Below are 23,088 nucleotides of genomic sequence, written 5' to 3'. Positions count from 1 at the left end.
AGTATGGCAGTTCTTATGAGTTAAAAGTACACATGCTCTGCATTCACAAAAATCCAACCTCTCCCCAACAACAGATGCAGATCAGAACTAGGAAATTGCTCCATGGAAGTCACCATGTAAAAAACATTCTGATTTATTTTTGTTACATTTGTACCCCATGCTTTCCCACTCATGGCAGGCTCAATGCGGCTTACATGGGGCAATGGAGGGTTAAGTGACTTGCCCAGAGTCACACGGAGCTGCCTGTGCCTGAAGTGAGAATTGAACTCAGTTCCTCAGGACCAAAGTCCACCACTCTAACCACTAGGCCACTGAAGACTGAGGAGTAGCAACAAAAATCTCTCCATTTCCAGGTTGTGAAGCTCCCGGCCACTAGGTGATTCTGAAATGCAGCCCTCTGCTGGCCGGGGTCTCACTTACCAGTCTCCTCAGAGTTCTCTTGGCTCCCAAGGCAAGCTGTGTGTTGTGATTGGCCAGGCCCACTGCTCAGCCACTGACATTTCCAGCCAAAGCAATTCTAAATACCCAGGGGTAAATCCTGGGTAACTCCAGCAAACACAGCACAGAAACAAACAGTTCCAAACAAAATGGTTTCCTTTATCTTTCCCTCCTTGGGGTATTCTTGAACTAAGCCCTCGAATCTCCCTGGCCCTTGACTTCAGGACAGTCTGTAAAGACCCATGCCCTGCCTGCTCTCTACCCAGCCTCACTAGCCCCAGGCTCCTGAGCAGGACTTCGGCTGGTCTTCTCCCAGTCACTTGTAAGCACCCACCTCTATATCTGGGGCTCCTGCCTTACTTAGGGTGACTGCTCGGGCATGCCTTCCTTTGGCTGGAAATCCTCCCCTGTCCAGTCCAGTGTGCCCCGGTCACCCACAGGCTGTGACCCCTCGCACTCTCCTGGAACTTCAACTAGGATTCTCCAGCCTTCACATATATGCAAATGAGACAAGTCATCAAAATGCAAATTCAATTTATTGAACTATACGGCAGTCTTGTGGAACCCACTTCTTTCCAGCCATTAGTCATCTACCACAAGTTCTCTCACTGAGCCCATCTACTGTGGGGAACCTGGGTCTCAGTGTCTAACAGCCTCCACCCCTGGATAGGACTTTCTAAACTCACATTGACCTTACAGTCGTATCCTCCACCCCACGGCTGTTAGTCCATTTCAAACAATTCACTACTCCATCAATAACATAGTCCTTAAGTCTGGTAAGTACCTTCCCAGCTTTCAGAGTTTCCTTCTCTCTCTTTCTCTGGCATCATCCCGGTATTCCTCATTTGTAATCCTCAGGCTCTGGGCATTGCAGATCTCCCCCCCCCCCCCCATCTTCTCCCTTCTCTTGGCTTAGAGGGTGCTTTTTATAGGGTGACCAATAATCCACCCCACCTCTCTAGGCCTCTCCCCCTGCTTCCAGAAAGGTCCGCACCTAGAACTCTCTCCAACTTTCCAGCTTCTACTCAGAGAGTTCCCCCTGGTGGCCTCTCCAGGGAAGGACAGGTCCTATACCACAAGCACCCCCTAGCCGTCCCTTCTGGTCACTACAATGGTCTATCCTCTTTGGCTCCCTCTAGTGGCCAGATCAGGGCATTTTCATGTTTCTGGTAGGAGAGCGCAATCTAGCGGCCTCCTCAGGGTAGGGCAACCACTGTGTTTATCACAAGGTACATTGTGAAATACAAAACCTGAGCAAGGAAAGGGGATGGGAATTGATATACTGCCTTTTTGTGGTTAAAATCAAAGTAGTTTGCATTTATATAAAATAACTTATTTTGTATCTGGGCAATGGAGGGTTAAGTGACTTGCTGTTATGACTGGAGATGTGTGAGCCCTTGTGCCCCGACTGAGCACGGCGAAGATGGAGAGATGCCGTACTCGGTCAGGCAGCCAGACAACCCCTAGCTTCACCTGGGAAGCGACCACCGTTCACCGAGAGTTGAGCCCTCAGATGCAGGTGGCCACCAGGACTTCTGAAACCAGCGGGGTTGCACAGTCGCTGACCAGTATGCAGGAATACAGACACAGTCCAGCACCAGAACTCCGAATAGGCAAGAATAGTCAAAAAAACAGTCCAGGGTCAAGGCAGGCAGCAAACAAGCGAAATCCAAGAAGTAACCAAGGTCCGGTACACAGGACATCAGGAACAGAAGACAGCCAGTGACCAGCACTCCGACAGCAACTCCTCAGAACAATTGAGGCCGAAGCAAAGAAGGCCTGGAGGCAGTGCTTTAAATAGTGAAGCAATCAGAGCAAACCAAACTCAGGTGCATCCAACATGGCAGCCCCCATAGGAGATCCTCCCATGACCAGATATGGAGTTCCTTCCTGTTCTCATTTAGACAAGATGGCTGCCCCCTCCTGAGCTAGCCAAGATGGCTGCTGCTCTTGCTCCAAGCCGGATGACGGCTGCCAGGTTAGGAAACAGAAACCGACCCATCCCGGAGAAGTGTAGCAGAGCGTAACACTTGCCCAGAGTCACAAGGAGCTGTAGTGGGAATTGAACCCAGTTCCCCAGATTTTCAGGCTCTGTACTAACCATTAGGCTACTCCTTCACTCATCCTAACTTAATGAACTAATCCTATGATTCAAACAGCAAGAACTCTACCTATAAATAGGCAGCACTACAACCATTACACTGAGCCCTAAAATATCAATACACCAACTACAGGCAAAACATAACAAGTGGAACTGCTAACAAATTCTATATAGTTTATTCTGAATTTGATATATCGCCGTTTTATTGCTTGGTCACAGTGGTTAACAATAAAACACAAACAAATCAATAAAACCAGAAAAGAATACCATTGACACGACAGCAAATCAAGCATACAGGTGTAGGTAGGGAAACCGAGGCACCTGGGACTATGAGTGCAAGTTGAGAGAGTCATCAGGAAAGAGTGGACTCGGGACCGAAGGCTAAATGAAAAAATATGAGTTTCCAGTAGCACTTTAAATTTGGAAAAAGAAGGTTCAGATCTGATTGAAAGTGGGAGATCATTCCAGAACTTAGGGGCTGTAGATTTGTATTGAGTCATGCGAGGGGAAGGCAAAGTGAGGCAATTAGCATCCATAGATCTAAAAAATTGGTTAGGGGTATAGAATATAATCAGGGTTGTGGGGGCTGCATGGAAAGGTGAGTAAGACAGAGGATTTGAAAAGAAGAACAAAACAAAATAGGAAGCCAAAGCAACTGTGGAAAAAAACAGTGTGTTTTAAGCCTGTGAAATGTATTGGATATTTTCCTGCATTAATTATGTCCTGAAGTGTATTTCTCCTATTTGGCCAGTAGGTGCTGTTTCTTTGCTATAAAGTTGTTACAGATAAATGCATGTTCTTTCCTTTAGCACACAAACAGGAAGCAATATATTTTTGACATTTTCTTGTTCTGGGCTCTAATTGGCCCAGGAGATCATTTTCATTTGGAGAATACTGGGTTTTGCACCTTTCTTAGCCAGGAAGAAGAGAGGGACAGATCTCTTTGCTAAGACCCTGTAAACAGTTACATTTGATAACTTGTGAGCAACTATATGTCCTGATCTTCCCAGGCACTTTTTAGAAAGTAAACAAATGTTTAGTTAGTGTTATAATTGAACCATATTTCAGTTACCTGTTATGGTTTCCTGATTGCACTTTTTATGTTACTCTGTTTAATTTTTAAGACAATAAACAATTTGTCTGGACTGAAAAAGAATCCTGGTGGTTTGTGTATTGGGCCTGTGAGTGCTTTCTGGGAACTGTGGGACCATTGGGAGTGTGCTCCAGTAATCTAGAAATCACTGGGGATAATTTGAGAGCAGAAGATTCGCCCAGAGGCAGTTGGGACCTAGTCAGTGGGAGGAGGATGCTAGTGTAGAGCACAAGCGGCAGGTGCAGGTGGGCCTGGGCTGTGCTAGGGATAGACCCTTTAAGTGGCTGCAGGGTAACCCCAGGTGGGTGGTTAGCAGGCTTATTTTCGATAGAGAAGGGCACCCATCTTCCGACACGAATCAGGAGATGGGCATCCTTCTCTCAGGGTCGCCCAAATCGGCATAATCGAAAGCCGATTTTGGGTGTCCTCAACTGCTTCCCATCATGGGGATGACAAAAGCTCACGGGGGGCTTGTCGGTGCCGTAGTGAAGGCGGGACTGGGGCGTTATTAGGAGATGGGCGTCCTCGGCCGATAATGGAAAAAAGAAGGGTGTCCCTGACAAGCACTTGGCTGACTTTACTTGGTCCATTTTTTCACGACAAAGCCTCAAAAAGGTGCCCCAACTGACCAGATGACCACCAGAGGGAATCGGGGATGACCTCCCCTTACTCCCCCAGTGGTCACCAACCCCCTCCCTCCCTCCCTAAAAAAAAAACAATTTTTTTTTTTGCAAACCTCTATGCCAGCCTCAAATGTCATACCCAGCTCCATGACAGCAGTATGCAGGTCCCTGGAGCAGTTTTAGTGGATGCAGTGCACTTCAGGCAGGCGGACCCAGGCCCATCCCCCCTACATGTGGTGGTAAATGTGAGTCCTCCAAAAACCACCAGAAACCCACTGTACCCACATGTAGGTGGCCCCCCCTTCACCCCTTAGGGCTATGGTAGTGGTGTGCAGTTGTGGGGAGTGGGTTTTGGGGGGCTCAGCACCCAAGGTAAGGGAGCTGTGCACCTGGGAGCAATTTGTGAAGTCCACTGCAGTGCCCCCTAGGGTGCCCGGTTGGTGTCCTGGCACGTCAGGGGGACCAGTGTACTACGAATTCAGGCTCCTCCCATGACCAAAAGGCTTGGATTTGGTTATTTTTTAGATGGGCGTCCTCAGTTTCCATTATCACCGAAAACCGGAGATGACCATCTCTAAGGTCGACCTAAATGCTGAGATTTGGGCTTCTCCGACCGTATTATCGAAACGAAAGATGGATGTTCATCTTGTTTCGAAAATACGGGTTTCTCCACCCCTTCGCCGGGACGTCCTTAGAGATGGGCTCCCTTAGAGATGGTTGTCCCCATTCGATTATGCTACTCTATGTGTTTTGTGACAGCAATTTTTCTAGAAGGGGAGAGAACAGAGGAGGGGTGGGGAAGATAGGCTCTATCCAAACAATGGGGGAGACGTATAATTTAATTAAATAATGATATTTATTGCAAATGGTTGACTCAACACAGCCATGTTTCGGCGCTGTAGCGCCTTCTTCAGAAGTCTATAAAAACAAATATAACAACAGATATAAAACATAAATAAATAAATAAATATATATATATATATATATATATTATATCTCATATGGACATCTCAAAAGCGTATATGAATAAAAACAGTTAGAAAACGTAAAATATCATAAATACGTAAACAAAGTCATAACATATTCAAATCGATAAAAATAAATAATATTAAATAATATCAATTAGTATCAAATAATATCAAATGTCATTAAAATGGTGTTGCTAGGTAAACGAATACATAAATAATACAAAAACAATTGCATATAAAAGAGACCATAAAAGAATATATTTAAAAAATCTATGTGAATTGTGGTATAGTTTCATGTATGATTTTCATAATCACTAGACAGCAAAAAACAAACAACGTACGATGGTGTACATATATAAATGTCCAGATATCTTTTGCCAGAAGACAATATAAGAGTAATGCAAAATGTGACAGATAAACAACAATACATATAAACAGGGAGAATTCTGATTACCTGTAGATCAATATATGAAAAGGGTGAGGAACATACATAGTCTATGGGCAGGGTAATTTGAAACCCATATGCATAATTACATATGAACTGTGTCTGAAAGCTAATGTATATAGAGCACAAAGGATGAGGTTTGCTTATAACATTTCGCCAATGGTAAGGACCCAAAAAGAAATAATAATGAATAGATAATTGACGTAAATAATTGAAAATAAAAATGACTGTAATGATAATGATGTATAATTCAAAACGTCTCTCTCTCTCTCTCTCTCTCTCTCTCTCTCTCTCTCTCTCTCTCTCTCTCCTCTCTCTCTCTCTCTCTCTCTCTCTCTATATATATATATATATATATATATATATATATATATAATAAAAATTGAAAAATAAAAAATACCAAAATAAAATAATAATAAAAATGAAAAAAGGAGAAAAAAATGATAATGAAATACTAAATATATGAAGAAGGCTCAAAAAAAGGGGGAGGGGGGAAAAGGAGAAAAAAGGGGGAGCTACAAAGAAGTGGAAAAAGAAAAAAGGTGGAAAAAAATGTGCCAAGAAGGAAACAAACAAAAGGAAATGTCTTACTAACCTTCCAAAGTTATATCCGGTGTAGCAGAATGAGTTCACAGTTGGGATGGGTCTGTTAAAAAGAACAGGGGTAAGAGATGGATGGAGGATGAAATCCTGTAATTCATGAGTTAACTGTCTTAGAAGGATTAAAAACAAGATTATGGGTAGCTAGCCAATTGGATAAAGTGTTTAAGCAGGACTGAAGTTGAATAAGGACAGGAGAAGATGAGGGAAAGATCAGCAAGATGTCATCCTCATAAAAAAGAAACAAATATTAAAATCTTGGATTATGGTACCTAATGGGCTCAGGTAAATGTTGAACAACAAAGGAGATAAAATTGAATCTTGGGGAACGCCACAGGTCAAGGAATGTTCTACAGAAACTGTGTTGGAAATGGAAACAGAGAATGAATGATCAGAGATGTAAGATGTAAAACAGGCTTCGACAGAGCTGGAGAATCAAATATCATGAAGATGGGAAAGAAGGATAGAGTGATTAACCAGGTCAAAAGCAGCAGAAATGTCCAGTGATACAAGGAGAACAATTTCTCCAAGGTCTAGAATGGCATCCAGTTCACTTAGGAGGGCAATGACAGTTTTTTCAGTACTATGAAGTACTATGAAGTACGGAAAAGGTTCGTTTGCAGATTAATACCTTTCAAATATTTGAACGTCTGTATCATGTCACCCCTGGAGGAAAGGAGAAACAGGGGTGATATGATACAGATGTTCAAATATTTGAAAGATATTAATCCGCAAACGAACCTTTTCCGGAGATGGGAAGATGGTAGAACGAGAGGACATGAATGAGATTGAAGGGGGGGGGGGGGGCAGACTCAAGAAAAATGTCAGGAAGTATTTTTTCACGGAGGGAGTAGTGGATGCTTGGAATGCCCTTCCGCGGGAGGTGGTGGAAATGAAAACGGTAACGGAATTCAAACATGTGTGGGATAAGCATAAAGGAATCCTGTGCCGAAGAAATGGATCTTCAGGAGCTTAGTCAAGATCGGGAGGCGGGGCTGGTGGTTGGGATGCGGGGATAGTGCTGGGCAGACTTATACGGTCTGTGCCAGAGCCAGTGGTGGGAAGCGGGACTGGTGGTTGGGAGGGCGGGGATAGTGCTGGACAGACTTGTACGGTCTGTGCCAGAGCCGGTGGTTGGGAGGCAGGGTTGGTGGTTGGGAGGTGAGGATAGTGCTGGGCAGACTTATACGGTCTGTGCCAGAGCCGCTGGTTGGGAGGAGGGGCTGGTGGTTGGGAGGCGGGGATATTGCTGGGCAGACTTATACAGTCTGTGCCCTGAAGAGCACAGGTACAAATCAAAGTAGGGTATACACAAAAAGCAGCAAATATGAGTTATCTTGTTGGGCAGACTGGATGGACCGTGCAGGTCTTTTTCTGCCGTCATCTACTATGTTACTATGTTTGTCGGGGGTGGAGAATAGATAGCTGTTCATGTGATTAAGTAGTTAGTCAAAGACAATTTTCTCACAAAGTTTAGACACAAACAGAAGATTTGAAACTAGATGAAAATTCACAGGAGACATAAAGTCATGTAGCCTTTTCCAGGATTGGAGTAACTATTGCTTTTTTCCATAATTGGTTAATTTTATTATGGCATTCATGTTCAATATGTGATACCTATTGTATGTTTTTCCCTTTGTTACTTGATTGTTCACTTTATCAACCATGTTATATATATATATATATATATATTACCAATTGTATCTTTACTCTCAAATGGCATGTCATGACAGAAAATTGTAAGCTGCATTGAGACTACAAATAGGTGGGAAAATGTGGGATATAAATGCAATAAATAAATAAATAATAAAGAGACAGAGGCTATGAGTAATCAGTTGCAGACTAATTGAGGGAAGGCCATGAACTATATAGGTGAACCACTTAGAAGGGACCAGGTGGAGAAGACAAGATGTGAGGTTCATGCTCTGCAGAAAGGTTGTAAGTTGTGTCAACGAAAGCTGAGTAAATGATTCCCACTTTGAGGGACATACTGAAGATGCAGATAAAATTGTGTGGGAAGGGAACAAGGGGAAGTAGGAATAAGGTTAGGGGGATAGAAGCAAGCAGAGTAAATATTTTATTCATAAAAAATTGAGCAAGGTCATTCGCTGATGGTGATGGACCACTAACCTTAAGGGAATAAGAAGTTTCAAAACCATTGAGAAGATGGATTTCATTGAACTTGATGATTTTGAGTTAAGTGTTGAGTAGTAAGATATTTTAGTGCCTTTTATCTTTTCATTAAAATAATTCTAACCAAAGCGGAGTGTCTGAGAGGCCACGTGGGTCCGATGTTTGCATCATTGGCATTCAGCCCTCCTAAGCTGAAGCCTTAGGAGGCAAAGGCCAGTGGAAAATCAGGGGTTTATTTTTAACTTGTGAAGAAGTTTTCTTCAGAGTGGAAGAACAGTGAGAAAAGAGTGGATTTCCAGCAAGCAGCTTTGCTTTCGAGGGAAAAGGATGTGAAGTCTGGGGGGAATAGAAAACATAAAGAGATAATCGACTCAGGGTCATGAAAAATAAAACTCAACTGAGGAGTGTTGTTGTAGGGGCAATGAGCCACAGGGCTGAGGGAACAAGATACATTAGAGCACAAGTAAATGATATGTCCAAAGGAGGAGTAGGGTTCTGGGTTGAGTTAGTGTGAATGGAGAGATGGCGACACAAATATTAATTGATGCCTATATGTGTTGGAACATGGATGAACTGGGAAAGTCCAATATCGGAAAGGAAAGTTGTGGTCCGAGGAGGGGTAGGGAGGTCAATATGGATGTTAAAGTCTCCAATGACTAATAGATTAGGATAAGGAATGGTGGCATCTGACAGAGATTATTCTAAGGACTCCCAGAGATAGAGTGGAAGGGAAGGAGGAACATATTATATGAGAATTGTGAGCAACCAGGGATCAGTAATTGAAAATACAAAGAGTTCTAGGTAAGAGAAAGTACTTAAAGTTGACATTGGAAGGAGGAGGGAACACAAAGGGCTATCCCGCCCCCATTTTGTGAGAAATGTATCCTGTGAAATTTATTTATGTTCCATATTTATAACTCTCTTTGAACCAAAGCAGGGGTCCAAGTAAACATATATAAAATCAATATATACTAAATAATTACCCATTTAACACTTTCAAAAACAATTTCCAGCTTTTAGGAGAGTTCATCAATAACAGGTCCAAGGACATCTCTCTAAAAATACCTTCATGAAACAGTAAGAACATAAGAGTAACCATACCGGGTCATACCAATGGTCCATCTAGCCCAGTAGCCTGTTTTCCAAATAGTGGCCAAGCCAGGTCACAAGTACCTGGCAGAATCCCAAATAGCAAGATTCCATGCTACCGATCCCAGGGCAAGCAGTTGCTTCCCTATGTCTGTCAGCCCCTAGAATTCCCCCAACATAGCTGGCTTGCACTTCAGTGCTAACCAGTCATTTTCAGCAAAGATAACTGGTTAAGTACCACTGAAAATGACTGGTTGGCCGCTGATAAGTGAGTTTTACTATTGGGCAGCTGTTCCCAGCTGGCTAACTCGCTTTGAATATCGGCCAGAATGAGAGTAATTTTATAATAGGTTGCCTATGCGCAAAGGTCAAGTCATTTGCTATGTTGAGCCTATTTTATAAAGTTTAATACATGCCCATGGCATTCTTTAAGAGTGTTTAGCAGTACAACTAGTATCCAATTGATGGTATGCTGGGCTGTTAGAATCAGGAGGGCAATTGGATTCATTGCCGCCAACATACCAAGTTGCTAGGCAAATTACCCCATGATATCCCCCACCAATGAGACAGATTTCTAACCTCTGAAGCATGGTCCCATTGATACTTATCAAACTGCATTGTAACCATTTTTCGATGCAAACGAGATCACAAATGGATGAACATGATCTCCAAACAAGGCATTCTCTCTATTTCATAAAGAATGCATAAAAATTAACCTTTCCTCAAGGTAAATCGTTTGACATCTATAAAAATAGCAATGATAAAAAGCATAAAAATAAAAAAGCAATGCAAAGCCAGAAGGTATATCCTTCATTAGAAGTTTGTTGCAAGCAAAAGCAGTATGAAAAGACTAGATTTTGTTTTAAAATCTCTTTAAATTGTATTTACTGAGAAAGATTATTCTCCCTGATGCAGAGTTTGAAATATGAGCCAGTTCTGACATTTTACTCTCCTGAACCTAGACATGGCAGATTAAATGTGGAGTTTATTCTGTCCATTTAAAGCAATCAGGGAAATATTGATATTTTATGAAGACTGGTGGATTGTAGCACAGTTGAACACTTCCAGGCAGAATACGAGGCACATTTTTAAGATCAAGAACACATAAAACAAGACTGTGGGCCAATGATTACAGCAATAAAGTTTTTTGATTTAACTCTTTTGTTGGGTTATACCTACCTTCCTGAAGCATCTGCAACTTTGCATCTATTCTTAAGTCATGTGCATTTTAAAGTATTTCTTCCTACCTTGTTATTCAGAGCAGTTTCTTTATTATGAGTTAAAAACCACTGTTGGCTGCTGTACTCCACAAAAGATACAAATTTACAATCTTTATCTCTGCTCATGGAGAGGTCAAGGGGGACATCCAACAAGTGCTCAGGAACTCGGAAGGAATCCCCACTCTTTCCATCAAACTTGTATCCATTGATCTGCTGTGGGTACCAGTTGTAGGCACTTATTGAAAGATATGGACAGCTGTCAAGAATTGTTTTGCCCCTATTGATTAAAACAGAATCAGTCCTGTGAGTGTCATTTTCATGCTCAGTTTTCAGTTGTCCGTATATAGTTTCTACTGCAGATCTGCATTTATATAGATGGACATTATCGATAGATCTCTAGTAGAGTCTAATATTTTTGTTGCTGTATAACACATTAACCAGGAAATATTTTAATATTCTCAAGCGATAGAAAATCATTCCATTTTGGAAGATATAAACAACACTTCCCCCCCCCCCCCCCCCCAATACTCAAAACCATTTAACTGGAGTGGAATGGCACCTGATCGGTTAAATGGTACTTACCCAGCCAAGCACTAATATTCAGCATGAGATAGCCGGCTATATCAGCTGAATATTAGCACTTAGCAGCTAGCCCCATGACTGGTTATGTCGCTGACATAGCTTGTCAGCGCCAATATTCAGCATCTGGCCTGCCATGTTTTGCAGCCAAATATGGCAGCACAAACAAGTGCAAACAAGCTGAATATCAGCTTTGCCAGTTAAGTTCAAATCGCAAAAAATAAACTGGATATTCAATGCCAGTCAACAGAAACAGCCCAGCATTGAATATCCGGGCTCAGCGTTGACCGCAAGAAGCAGCCCACCTACCTTCTACAGTCTGAATATTGGGTGCAAAATATTTTCATGCTTTCTTCAGGAGGGGTAACAAAGTTACTTCAGTCTTTAAAAAGTATTAACCAGTTCAGCATGTTTAGATCGTTGCTTCAAAGTCATTTCATACAACGGAAACAATCAGGCTTATTTTCGAAAGAGAAGGACGCTAATCTTTCAAAACAAATCGGAAGATGGGCGTCCTTCTCACAGGGTCATCCAAATCGGCATAATCGAAAGCCGATTTTGGACGTCCCCAACTGCTTTTCGTCACAGGAACGGCCAAAGTTCATGGGGGCGTGTCGGAGGCATAGCGAAGGCAGGACTTGGGCGTGCCTAACACATGGACGTCCTTGACCCATAACGGATAAAAAGGGTGTCCCTGACGAGCACTTGGATGACTTTAGCTGGTCGTGTTTTTCTTATGACCAAGGCACAAAAAGGTGCCCAAACTGACTAAATGACCACCGGAGAGAAAAGGGGATGACCTCCCGTTACTCCCCCAGTGGTTACTAACCCCTCCCACCCTCAAAAAACATATTTAAAAATATTTTGTGCCAGCCTCAAATGTCATACTCGGGTCCATCACAGCAGTATGCAGGTCCCTGGAGCAGTTTTAGTGGGTGCAGTGCACTTCAGGCAGGCGGACCCAGGCCCATCCCCCCCTACCTATTACACGTGTGGTGGTAAATGTGAGCCCTCCAAAACCCACCACAAACCCACTGTACCCACATCTAGGTGCCCCCCTTTACCCGTAAGGGCTACGGTAGTGGTGTACAGTTCTGGGTAGTGGGTTTAGGGGGGGGGGGGGGTTGGGGGGTTCAGCACACAAGCTAATGGAGCTATGTACCTAGGAGCAATTTCTGAAGTCCACTGCAGTGCCCCCTAGAGTGCCCGGTTGGTATCCTAGCATGTCAGGGGGACCAGTGCACTATGACTACTGGCTCCTCCCATGACCAAAGGGCTTGTATTTGGTCGTTTCTGAGATGGGCGTCATTGGTTTCCATTATCACCGAAAATCAGAAACGACCAAGTCTAGGGATGACCATCTCTAAGGACGACCTAAATTTCAGGATTTGGGCGTCCCTGACCATATTATCGAAACGAAAGATGGACCGCCATCTTGTTTCGATAATACAGGTTTCCCCGCCCATCCATCGGGACGTTTTGTGAGGACGGTCTCAGCAAAACTTGGATGTCCCTTTTGATTATGCCCTTCCATGTGATTTTTCATCCAGAAATATTTTTATCAGCTCCACTACTGTCACTGGGCACAAGTGGGCTTTATTTGTGGGCCTTGTTAGGCCACTTTTAGAAACACAACTAATTTTCATTTGTTATGGCAAAGGATGTGAAGATTTATGCAAAAAAGATGTTTGTTTTCTTAATTACTTTTGGAATATTTGAATTACTTTTTCTTTTACACTGAGGGGTGAGGGTCTATAAATCACACCTACAAAATTGGGCTGAAAAGAACTACTTAAGCAATCATTCTCATAATAACCAGTAGTGTAGCCAGAAATTTCTTTTACAGGGGGTGCATATCCCTTGCCCCCACCAATCATGCCCTCCCTGCCCTGCGCAGTCTTCATCCAGGCAGTGGCAGTCATGGACTGCCTGCAGCCTGCAGCCTGGACTGGGACTTCCACAACGAACTGTCCCCCTTTCACAAAACAAGAAGTTGCATCAGAAGGGGCAGGATGGTTCAGGGAGGAAGTCCTGGTGCAGCCCGCTGGCATCCTATGACTGCTGCTGCCTAGGTGAAGACTGTAGCAAAAAGGATTTTAAGGTGGGGTGGGGGCCAGGTCTGACAGGAGGTGCGTATGCCACTGATGCACCTAGTACGCCACTGTAAAGAACTCTTAATCCCTTATTTGTCCTGTTTGTCTGTCTTAATAGATTGTAAACTGAATGTCCTTTGTATGGACCCTAAAGTGACTGCCTGGGTTAGGAACTGGTTGAGTGGAAGGTGACAGAGGGTAGTGGTAAGTGGAGCTCTTTCTGAAGAAAAAGATGTTACCAATGGTGTGCCCACAAGGTTCGGTTCTTGGGACTGTTATTTTTAACTCTTTTGTAAGCGATATTGCATAAGGAAGGATTTAATGATGCTAAAGGAATGGTCTAGAATTTGGAAACTTAGATTTAATGCTAAAAAATGTAGGGTCATTAATTCAGGCTGTAAAAACCCAAGGGAACAGTACAGTTTAGGGGGTGAAAAACCTTTATGCATGAAACAGGAGTGTAACTTGGGTGAGATCACATGTGATGATTTTTTTTTAATTAATCATTTTAAACAAATTTCTATCACATAAAAAATAAGAAAAAGGAATACAGTAAAACAAATAATAACAAACTAATACAGAAGAAAACCTACAGCCATTTTCAAAAAGAAAAAGTGTTGGGCTGTCCTGTTCAAAAATACATGTGAAAGATGTTCTTGTGATGTAACTATCCACAATGAATGGACATTTTCCAAAATGAAACATCCAAAATATGAACCCCAAAAAAGCAGGCACATCTGTCTGGCATCATTTGTACAAAAATGATGCAGAGCAGAGGGGCAGCCTAGTGGACAAGTGAAGTGGACTTTCAACAATGGGATCCAGGTACAAATCCCATCTTAATTCCTTTATATGTTATTGTGAGCCCTTCAGGAACAGATAGAAACCTACTCTATGTAAAAGTACACCACTACAATAGCCATCATACTTGTAGGAATCTTATAAATTCACGTACAGTTGGTATTTCTGTGTTCCTGGAGGGCTCACGAATTTGTACAGAAATAAAAGAGTTAAAGTGGGAGTTACACCTGTGTCCTGTTATTTGAAGTCCATTGAACTGACCTCTAGGCTACTCCTTACATTTGCTTGCTGCTCTATTAGGAATGGCCATAATACCTGAGGCTGTAATAGATCCTGCTATCAACTGTCACTTTCACTTAATAGGGGGGTGGGAGTGGGTTATTAACCACTAGGAGATTAAGGAGAGGTTAAGCCTTCATTCCTCCATTGGTCCGCTGCTCAACCAGGGCGCCTTTTGGAACCCTGAACATGACTGAAATTGGTCTAGATAAAAACGTCCTTTGTAGACTTGGATGTTTCTTCCCGTTCCATTATCGCTGAAAGAAATCCAAATTTTAGGTCCGGCCTAGTCTCACTTAAAACACACCTCCAAAATGCCACCTTGCTATTTGGACAAACTACAATGTAAGTCATCCAAATTTTGCCTTTCAAAAATTGCAATATAGACATTTTTGACAGATGGATTTTTTTGGCCATTTTGAGATGTCCTTCCACTTCGAAATGAGCGCCATAAAGTGCTGATATTAACCGTTATCCCCAAAATCTGTAAACGACACTAAAAACTGGGTGCACAATTGGGCACGCTGAGGTCATTTAAATGTTTAACTTTGAGCCCTGTTTACTAAGCTGCACTATAGGCGCACTGGCGTTTTTAGCACTCGCTACCGCTAGAGACATCTATAGGAATATATGGGTGTCTCTAATGTTAGCTATAAACACTAGTGCACCTTAGTAAATAGGATCCTAAATTAGCTAATTGGCACATAATTGGCATTAAGAATCAATAATTAGCATCAACAGCACTAACTGGCATTAATTTGTAGTTACGTGATTAAATGACTTACACACCTATTCTATAAATTTAGCACCTAATTTCAATGGTGTGCAACGCCAAAGGTCATGTGGACATGGGAGGGGCATGGGTGGGTCAGGGGCATTCCAAGCAAATAGGTGCTACATTATAGAATTCTGTCAGTTATGCATGTAACTGCCAGTATTTGAACATGAACATACATTTATACCACCTATTGACATGGCATATTTGCACCTAGAGTTAGATGACAAAATGCAGATTTATGCTAGTATTTTATAATTTATTGGATTTATTAGAATTTATTTACCACCTTTTTGAAAGAATTCACTCAAGGCAGTGTACAGAAAGAATAAATCAAACATAAGCAATAGACAATTATAGAAGTAAAAATATTCAAATAACAATACAAAATATGGCAACTGTGAGGAATATTGCCATCATAGAATTGTTGGCTAGTGCCCAGATTTCTGGTGCCTATGTTTTAACGATTTTTACTTAATTGAGCCCTATCAGAGGGTTTCTATATATGGCACCCAAAGTTGTGCGCTGAAATTTGGGTATGTGCAATTTAATCGATCAATGAGCCCTCCTTAACTAGCAATAATTGGTTGCTAACAACCAATTATCAGAGTTAGTTGGCATCAATTAGAATTTATTTGCACAACTTGCTACATGCTATTCTATAAGGCTGGATGCCTAACTCTCATAGAGCATATCTGAAAAGGAGGCACGACCAGGAGTGTGTTAGGGGCATTCCAAAAAATTGCATGCAGAATTACAGTATTTGCTCTAAGCATGCCTAACCGGCACTGGTATTTACACCTGGTTTCAGCAGGCTTATGTTCAGTGCCCAAGTTAGGTGTGGGATCCATGCCTATGCACTATTCTATATAAGGTGTTTGCCGTTCATAGAATAGCACTTCACGCTGACTTTTTTCCATGCCATTTTAAGAATTTCCCCCTATACGTATAGCTAAACCCCAAAAATGCCACAGAACTATCCAGATTATGCTGAGAGGTGCCACTAAAAATCCACAGATAGGGGTTAACACTGATCTTGTTCAATGCTCTGTTCCAGGGACATGCTTACCTTTCACCAGGAGATCCACAGATTGTGCCTGTCAGAAGAGAAAAGGCAAATTTCTCTGTCATTTCAGCCAGCTGACTGTAGCCATGGGTGTCCCTGCGGTTTGGGCTGCAGAGGCTGCAGAGAATGTCATAGAAAAAACTTCGGCTTTTACTGCTAAGGACATGTTTTTCACCTTCTGTTGTTACCTGATAAATTGAAAATATGAGCAGAATCATAGGTATGAAGAGATAAAAATAATACATAGAGAGACGTCAGCACTGGAAGTGTTAGTAGATAACACAGGTGAGCTGAATCGCTCAGACTTCCTGTTCCTTGATTACTGCTACATCATTTACCATTAATCAAAACCTTTGTGAAAAATTACGATGCATTTTGCTTTGAATCGATATACCTGAATTTTATTTTTATAACATGTATACTAATATCTTGACTATAAGAAAACAGCAAGTAATATGAGCTACACCAAATGTTACTACATTTACTAGGAAACTAAATACAGTTGAAGATGGAGCATTTGTGGTAGATGATTAATGCACTGATCCAAAAAAAGGTATCCATAGCAGTTCACTTATATAAAATTTCTTTAAAAACATTCTCACGTTAGACAGAAACAATGCACAAAAATATATTGGTTATCAATGAAAACAACTGGTTGCCAGTACAGATAAGGGAAAGGGAAATGGGACTTGCTATACTGCCTTTTTGAGGTTTTTGCAACTACATTGAAAGCAGTTTACATATATTCAGGTACTTATTTTGTACCAGGGGCAATGGACATTAAGTCACTTGACCAGAGTCACAAGGAGCTGCAGTGGGAATTGAACTCAGCTCCCCAGGATCAAAGTCCACTGAACTAACCACTAGGCTACTCCTATTGGCCCTGATTTGTAAGACTATTGATGGACTGACCCCGATAAAGCTACAAAGTAGTAACTTTAAAACAAATTGGAGAAAATAATTCTTCACTCAATGTGTAATTAATCTCTGGAATTCATTGCCAGAGAATGTAGTAAAAGCAGTTGGCTTAGCAGGATTGAAAAAAGGTTTGAATAACTTTCTAAAAGAAAAGTCCATAAGCCACTATTAAGATGGACAGGGAAAATCTAATGCTTATTTCTAGGACAGGAAGCATAAAATGTATTGTACTCTTTTGGGTTCTTGCCAGGTAGTTGTAACCTGAAGTGGCCACTGTTGGAAACAGGATGCTGGGCTCGATGGACCTTTGGTCTGTCCCAGTATGGCAACGCTTATGTTCTTATTTAGACTCCATTGACCAGGGGGAGAAGCTGCTGACTGACATTGTAAAGTAGAGCTATATGTTCAGGTAACATTACAGTATCTACATAAGTGGTGAGATTATTGGGTAGTAACTGATTGGTTAATAAGAAAAACATCAGTTCTTGAATAGGTATTATGGGGCAGAGAATAGAACATTCATTGAGTGAGATGTTGAAGTCTCAAGGGATCTATCAGCTCTGCCTCCAGCACAAGGGTATTAAGTATCTGCCAAGATCCAGAATGATGTATCTGGGCATTTGACCTTCTGTCTAAAAGAGGATCTAAAACCAGACTAAATTCATCTCCTAAAAGAATGAGGTCTTTCCATCCTCTAAGATTAAGTCTGCCAACATGTGTAAGTATAAATTTCAATTGGCACCCACTCAATGAATCAGTCTATTATGGATAGGGGTAATCCACATATAAGTAAGCCTCAAACGATCCAATTTGGGTTGTTAGAGGCTTAGGGGCCCTTTTACTAAGCCGCATAGACATCTACATGCTCCCAACATGCGTCAATTCAGAACTACTGCGTGTCCCGGGTGGTAATTTCATTTTTAATGCATGTCTACTATGCGTGGTGGAAAATATGTTTTATTTTCTGGTGTGTGGCGATAAACGGGTGGTAATCAGTATTGTATGTGCTGATGGTTAGCACCTGGTTAACATGCGAGACCTTACTGCTAAGTGAATGGGTGGCAGTAAGTTCTCTGGCTCAAAATGACATGCGCCAATTTTCATTTTGCCACACGTCCATTTTCGGCAAAAAAAACCTTTTTTGCAGGTGTGCTGAAAAGCAGACCTGCGCGTGTCCAAAACACGCATCTACACCAGCGCAGGCCACTTTTCGGTGCACCTTAGTAAAAGGACCCCTTACTAACATGGAAGTATGCAGGTATATTTACAGTATTGATGGGACATATACTATAAGGGTCAGCCAGCAGTGGTCAGAATTTCTTTGGGCTGCTGCTGGCATGCCTGCATATTCAGTCTCTCCTGGCTGCATAAATTGCTCTGAATATCGACCCCTTCCACAATAACCAACAGAAGAAGCCACCGCCACTCAGTGTCAGATCATGAGTAGGATATTGCACAAGTCATAGAACTGCTAAACAAAATTACTACATCACACTTTTTATGAATGGCTGGGAAGAAGCCCATCACTTTATAATGTGCATCAGATAGTTTAAGTGATGCATTAGCACTGAATTTGGTTTTCTGAAGAAATACAGTTCTTTTGCAAATACATCTGAATTTTCTTACTTTATATGGTATTGTTTACCCTTTTAATGCTAAAAGATAAAACTGAATATGTTTTGACATCACTGGTAAAGCACTATGATACCAGTGTTGCATATTTCCTACTCTTCAGCAGGTAAATATTATAGTAAGATGCATTTTATAAGGTGCATGTGAACAACCCAGACTTGACTGTACAATAGAAATTGATGCACAGCCTTAACTAAAGTCTGCTACAATCTAACCTATTACTCAGGAACCTTCTTGCACTACCATAATGTATTCTTTACCATGTATGTATTACTCAGGAATCTTTTTGCACTACCACAAATTTATTCTTTACCATATATGTATGTGCGACCAAATCGGTATAATCGAAAGCCGATTTTGGTCATCTCCAACTTCACTCCGTCGCAGGAACGAACAAAGTTGATGGGGCGTGTCGGAAGCATGGCGAAGGCGGGGCGTGGTTATCGGCCGAGGAGAGATGGGTGTCTTTAGCTGATAATCGAAAAAAGAGTGTAGGAGTGGCCTAGTGATTAGGGTGGTGGACTTTGGTCCTGGGGAACTGAGGAACTGAGTTTGATTCCCACTTCAGGCACAGGCAGCTCCTTGTGACTCTGGGCAAGTCACTTAACCCTCCATTGCCCCAGGTACAAATAAGTACCTGTATACAATATGTAAGCCGCATTGAGCCTGCCATGAGTGGGAAAGCGCGGGGTACAAATGTAACAAAAAAAAAAAAAAAAAAAAAGAAGGGCATTTTGGACGAGAATTTGGTCCGCTTTATTTGGACCCATTTTTTTTCAAGTCCCAAAAAAGTGCCCCAACTGACCAGATGACCACTGAAGGGAATCAGGGATCACCTCCCCTTACTCCGCCAGTGGTCACTAACTCCCTCCCACCAACAAAACCCCACTTTAAAACCCACTGTACCCACATGTAGGTGCCCCATTCACCCCCTAAGAGCTATGATAGTGTTCTACATTTGTGGGTAGTGGGTTTTGGGGGGAGGGGTTGGGGGCTCAGCACCCGTGGTAAGGGAGCTATGCATGTGGGAGCGTTTTCTGAAGTCCACCGCACTGACCTCTAGCGTGTCCAGTTGGTGTCCTGGCATGTCAGGGGGGCGAGTGTACAATGAATACTGGCCCCTCCCATGACCAAATGGCTTGGATTAGGATGTTTCTGAGCTGGGCGTTTTTATTTTTCATTATCGCTAAAAAAAACAAACAAACGCCCAGCTCACAAACAACTAAATCCATGGCATTTTGGTCCGTACAAACCATATTTTTGAAACGAAAGATGGACGCCCATTTTTTTTTTAAATATGGTCTGTCCCACCCCTTCACGTACCCGTTCTCGGACATAGATGCCCATGGAGATGGGCGTTCGCATTCGATTATGCCCCTTCACGTGTGATAAGGGAGTCTCCAGTTTAGAGCTTTTCACACCCTGGGTTGAATAATCTAATTTTGTCAGCTTCATATTGAAGGGGTAATTACATGCTACAGAGGAAATTAATCAACAGGTTGGCAGGAGCTCAGGCTTTAAGCAGCCATTAGAATCATGTTCAACAGCACACACTGAGTGTTTTTTGATTCAAAGAGGGGCATTTTCGAAAGAAACGTCCAAGTTTCGATTTGGACGTCCTTGCAAAACATCTCAATCCAAGAGCACTCAGAATCAGACCCAGAAAAATACTCCAAAGGAGAAGTCTGGATCTCTGCTTGACTCAACCTATTGACATTGGAGTCAGCCATTAGCCATGGCTGTGTAAACACTGAAGGTCTCAAGTACTTCAGTGCAGCTTCCTCCCCTGACACACTTGAGATTGACAGCAGTGTGGCAGAGATTGTCTCTTTGAGGTTTCGGTGTCAAAGCCTCCCCTGCAGGCACTATGTGAATCTTGAGGACTAGCTGAATGTCTCTTTGCATAAATATTAATAGTGTCAAAGTTGTAGCACCACACTGAGCAAAGAAGTGTTCCATTTACTTGCTGAATCTCCTCATGAGCTGCTCCTCAAAGGTTGTCAATTGACAAAGGTGTAGGGAAAGCAACAGGAGTGGTTGTATCTTCCTGAGTCATCTGGGAATTACGGAATTACGGTAAGCCAGGTCTTGGGCCCTTGGAGTCTGTTGTACCTAGTCCAGTACTGAAGAGGATGAACAGCCCTCATGTTGGATCTGCTTTGAGGACACTATAGTCCTTGGTGCTTTGGTGTTCTCGACATTATGTTTAATGAGGTGCAATGTCAATGTGCCCCGGCCTCTGCCTGGGATTTGGCATCATGAGGCCTCAGCATCAAAGTTGTGGATGAATATTTCCTCTCTTTTGGACAGGACTTGGATAATGATCATTTCTGATGGACTCTGTCAATGCTTGATATTAAGAGTAAATGGTACTCTCGTGATAATAATGCATCCCTAGTATCCAATGCAGCTCCGAGGAGACTGATGCTTCTGATGCCAAAGTCAATGGTCTCAGCACCAGAAATATGTTTGCACCACTTATCTCAATCATGAAGACTTCATTTGGACATCTGTGAACATAATTTATAATGAGAGGAATTATGGCCTTGTCCTGGACATTATAGGCACCACTTATGGATATCTGTAATGGATATGGTTCTATTGCATTAGGTGTACTTCTTAAAGTTGGTAGGAAGTTCATTCTATCTATATATCTATATGAGACACCTCATCCACAAATAGAGGTGCTGTAAAATATAAGGATTCAATTTTGATAATAAATACCCAGACCAGGAGATCAAGCTCTTCTGTGAAACTTATAATGGGAAAAGAGTAGGCATAACAACAACAGGATACGAGATCACTTGCAAAACATTTTTACAGAAAATACTTGAGGAAAGTTCCAGTAGCATGTGTCTGACTGACTTCATAGGAAGACAAAGACTGAGATGGTTCTGTGCGACAGCAACAAGTGGACAGTGACACACATGCATGGTGGAGCAACATATAAGCATTGAGTTTATTCTAAACTGGAGAAGTTTCCTGCCCAGGCTCCGTTAGTGACATAACCCATGTTATGAGGACTTGTATTCTGCTCATGTGTAGAATATTTGTATGTTTGGGAAGCTGCCAGATGCCCTTGACCTGGATTGGCCGCTGTCGGGGACAGGATGCTGGGCTTGATGGGCCTTTGGTCTTTTCCCAGTATGGCATTACTTATGTACTTATCCTTAGAGAAATATATTTGCTATGATTTGATGGCACGTACTTTGGCGGTGAGCATGAGCATGGACAGAATTTGGCCGGAGCAGGGGTAGGGTGCACAGATACCTTATAACATACAGATTATAATTTTCATCCTTTCTAGCATACACCTTAAATGTAGGCACCTGATTTTCTTTACAGAATAGGCTTGAAGTAGGCATCATAGGGAGTGCCTTTAATAGATGCCCTGTTATAGAATGACATTCATAAAGTTCACCTCAACAGCCCACTAAGCCTAATTCCAAGACCATGTGAATAACACCATTTCAATTTGCACAAGTTGCTGAATCTACAGGTTGAGGCAAAAATAAGTAACCTCCTAGAGTACTTTAAATTTAAATGTGAAATTTTACAGCTTTATTTGTTGTTACTATGTTTATATGCTGAGTGGACTAAGATTATCTTTCTAAAAAAAGCAAAGTTACAGACATTTTAGCGTAATCACCCAGCGATTTTCACACTTCCAAAAATGTTTGCACTGTAAAACTTATATTCAAAACATATCCACTGTAATAACTAATTTAAAAACCTGTAAAACTAACATTTTTGAAAAAAAAAAATGGGGTAACATCTTACGGTTAATGACATCACAATGATGCAGATTTTTGTCTGGGAAACAATATTGGAAGCCTATCACAAGCTCCACCAAAAGTCGCAATCGCCAAATTCAAGGAAGCATTGCAGATGATCTGGGACAGCCCGCTACAGGGACCAATCGACAAGGCTGTTAAGAACTTCCCAAAGCGACTGAAAATTTGTGTTAAAGCTGGGTATGGACACATTATGCATTCACAGTGACTGCGAAATTCTGTCACATTGTTAATTGTATCTTTTGAATGATGTTATTTTACTGTGTTTTAGGTCGAACATTTTTAACATGCAAAAATCTCTAGGTAGTAACGCTAAAATGTCAGTTACATCAACATAGCTTAGGATAATTAAATGTTTAATAGTACTATATAAGTGTGATGACTACATATGTACGTAACTTTTCTCATTGAAATTCAATGCGGTTGCTGAGAAAACGGCAA

General features: G+C 41.9%; 1 protein-coding gene across 1 annotated transcript in view; it reads right to left on the bottom strand.

Annotated features, from left to right (window-relative positions):
* The window catches only part of ADGRV1 (adhesion G protein-coupled receptor V1), a 921,762-nt gene that overhangs the window by 486,741 nt on the left and 411,933 nt on the right, over positions 1 to 23,088 (bottom strand). The window contains 2 exon segments of the mRNA XM_030193377.1: positions 10,738 to 10,987; positions 16,307 to 16,491. Coding sequence (XP_030049237.1) covers positions 10,738 to 10,987; positions 16,307 to 16,491 — 435 coding nt within the window.

The sequence above is a fragment of the Microcaecilia unicolor genome, chromosome 2, assembly GCF_901765095.1.
Source record: "Microcaecilia unicolor chromosome 2, aMicUni1.1, whole genome shotgun sequence".
NCBI classification, from domain to species: domain Eukaryota; kingdom Metazoa; phylum Chordata; class Amphibia; order Gymnophiona; family Siphonopidae; genus Microcaecilia; species Microcaecilia unicolor.
Note: the sequence above shows the minus strand (reverse complement) of the source record. Positions and strands in the feature narration are given on the sequence as shown.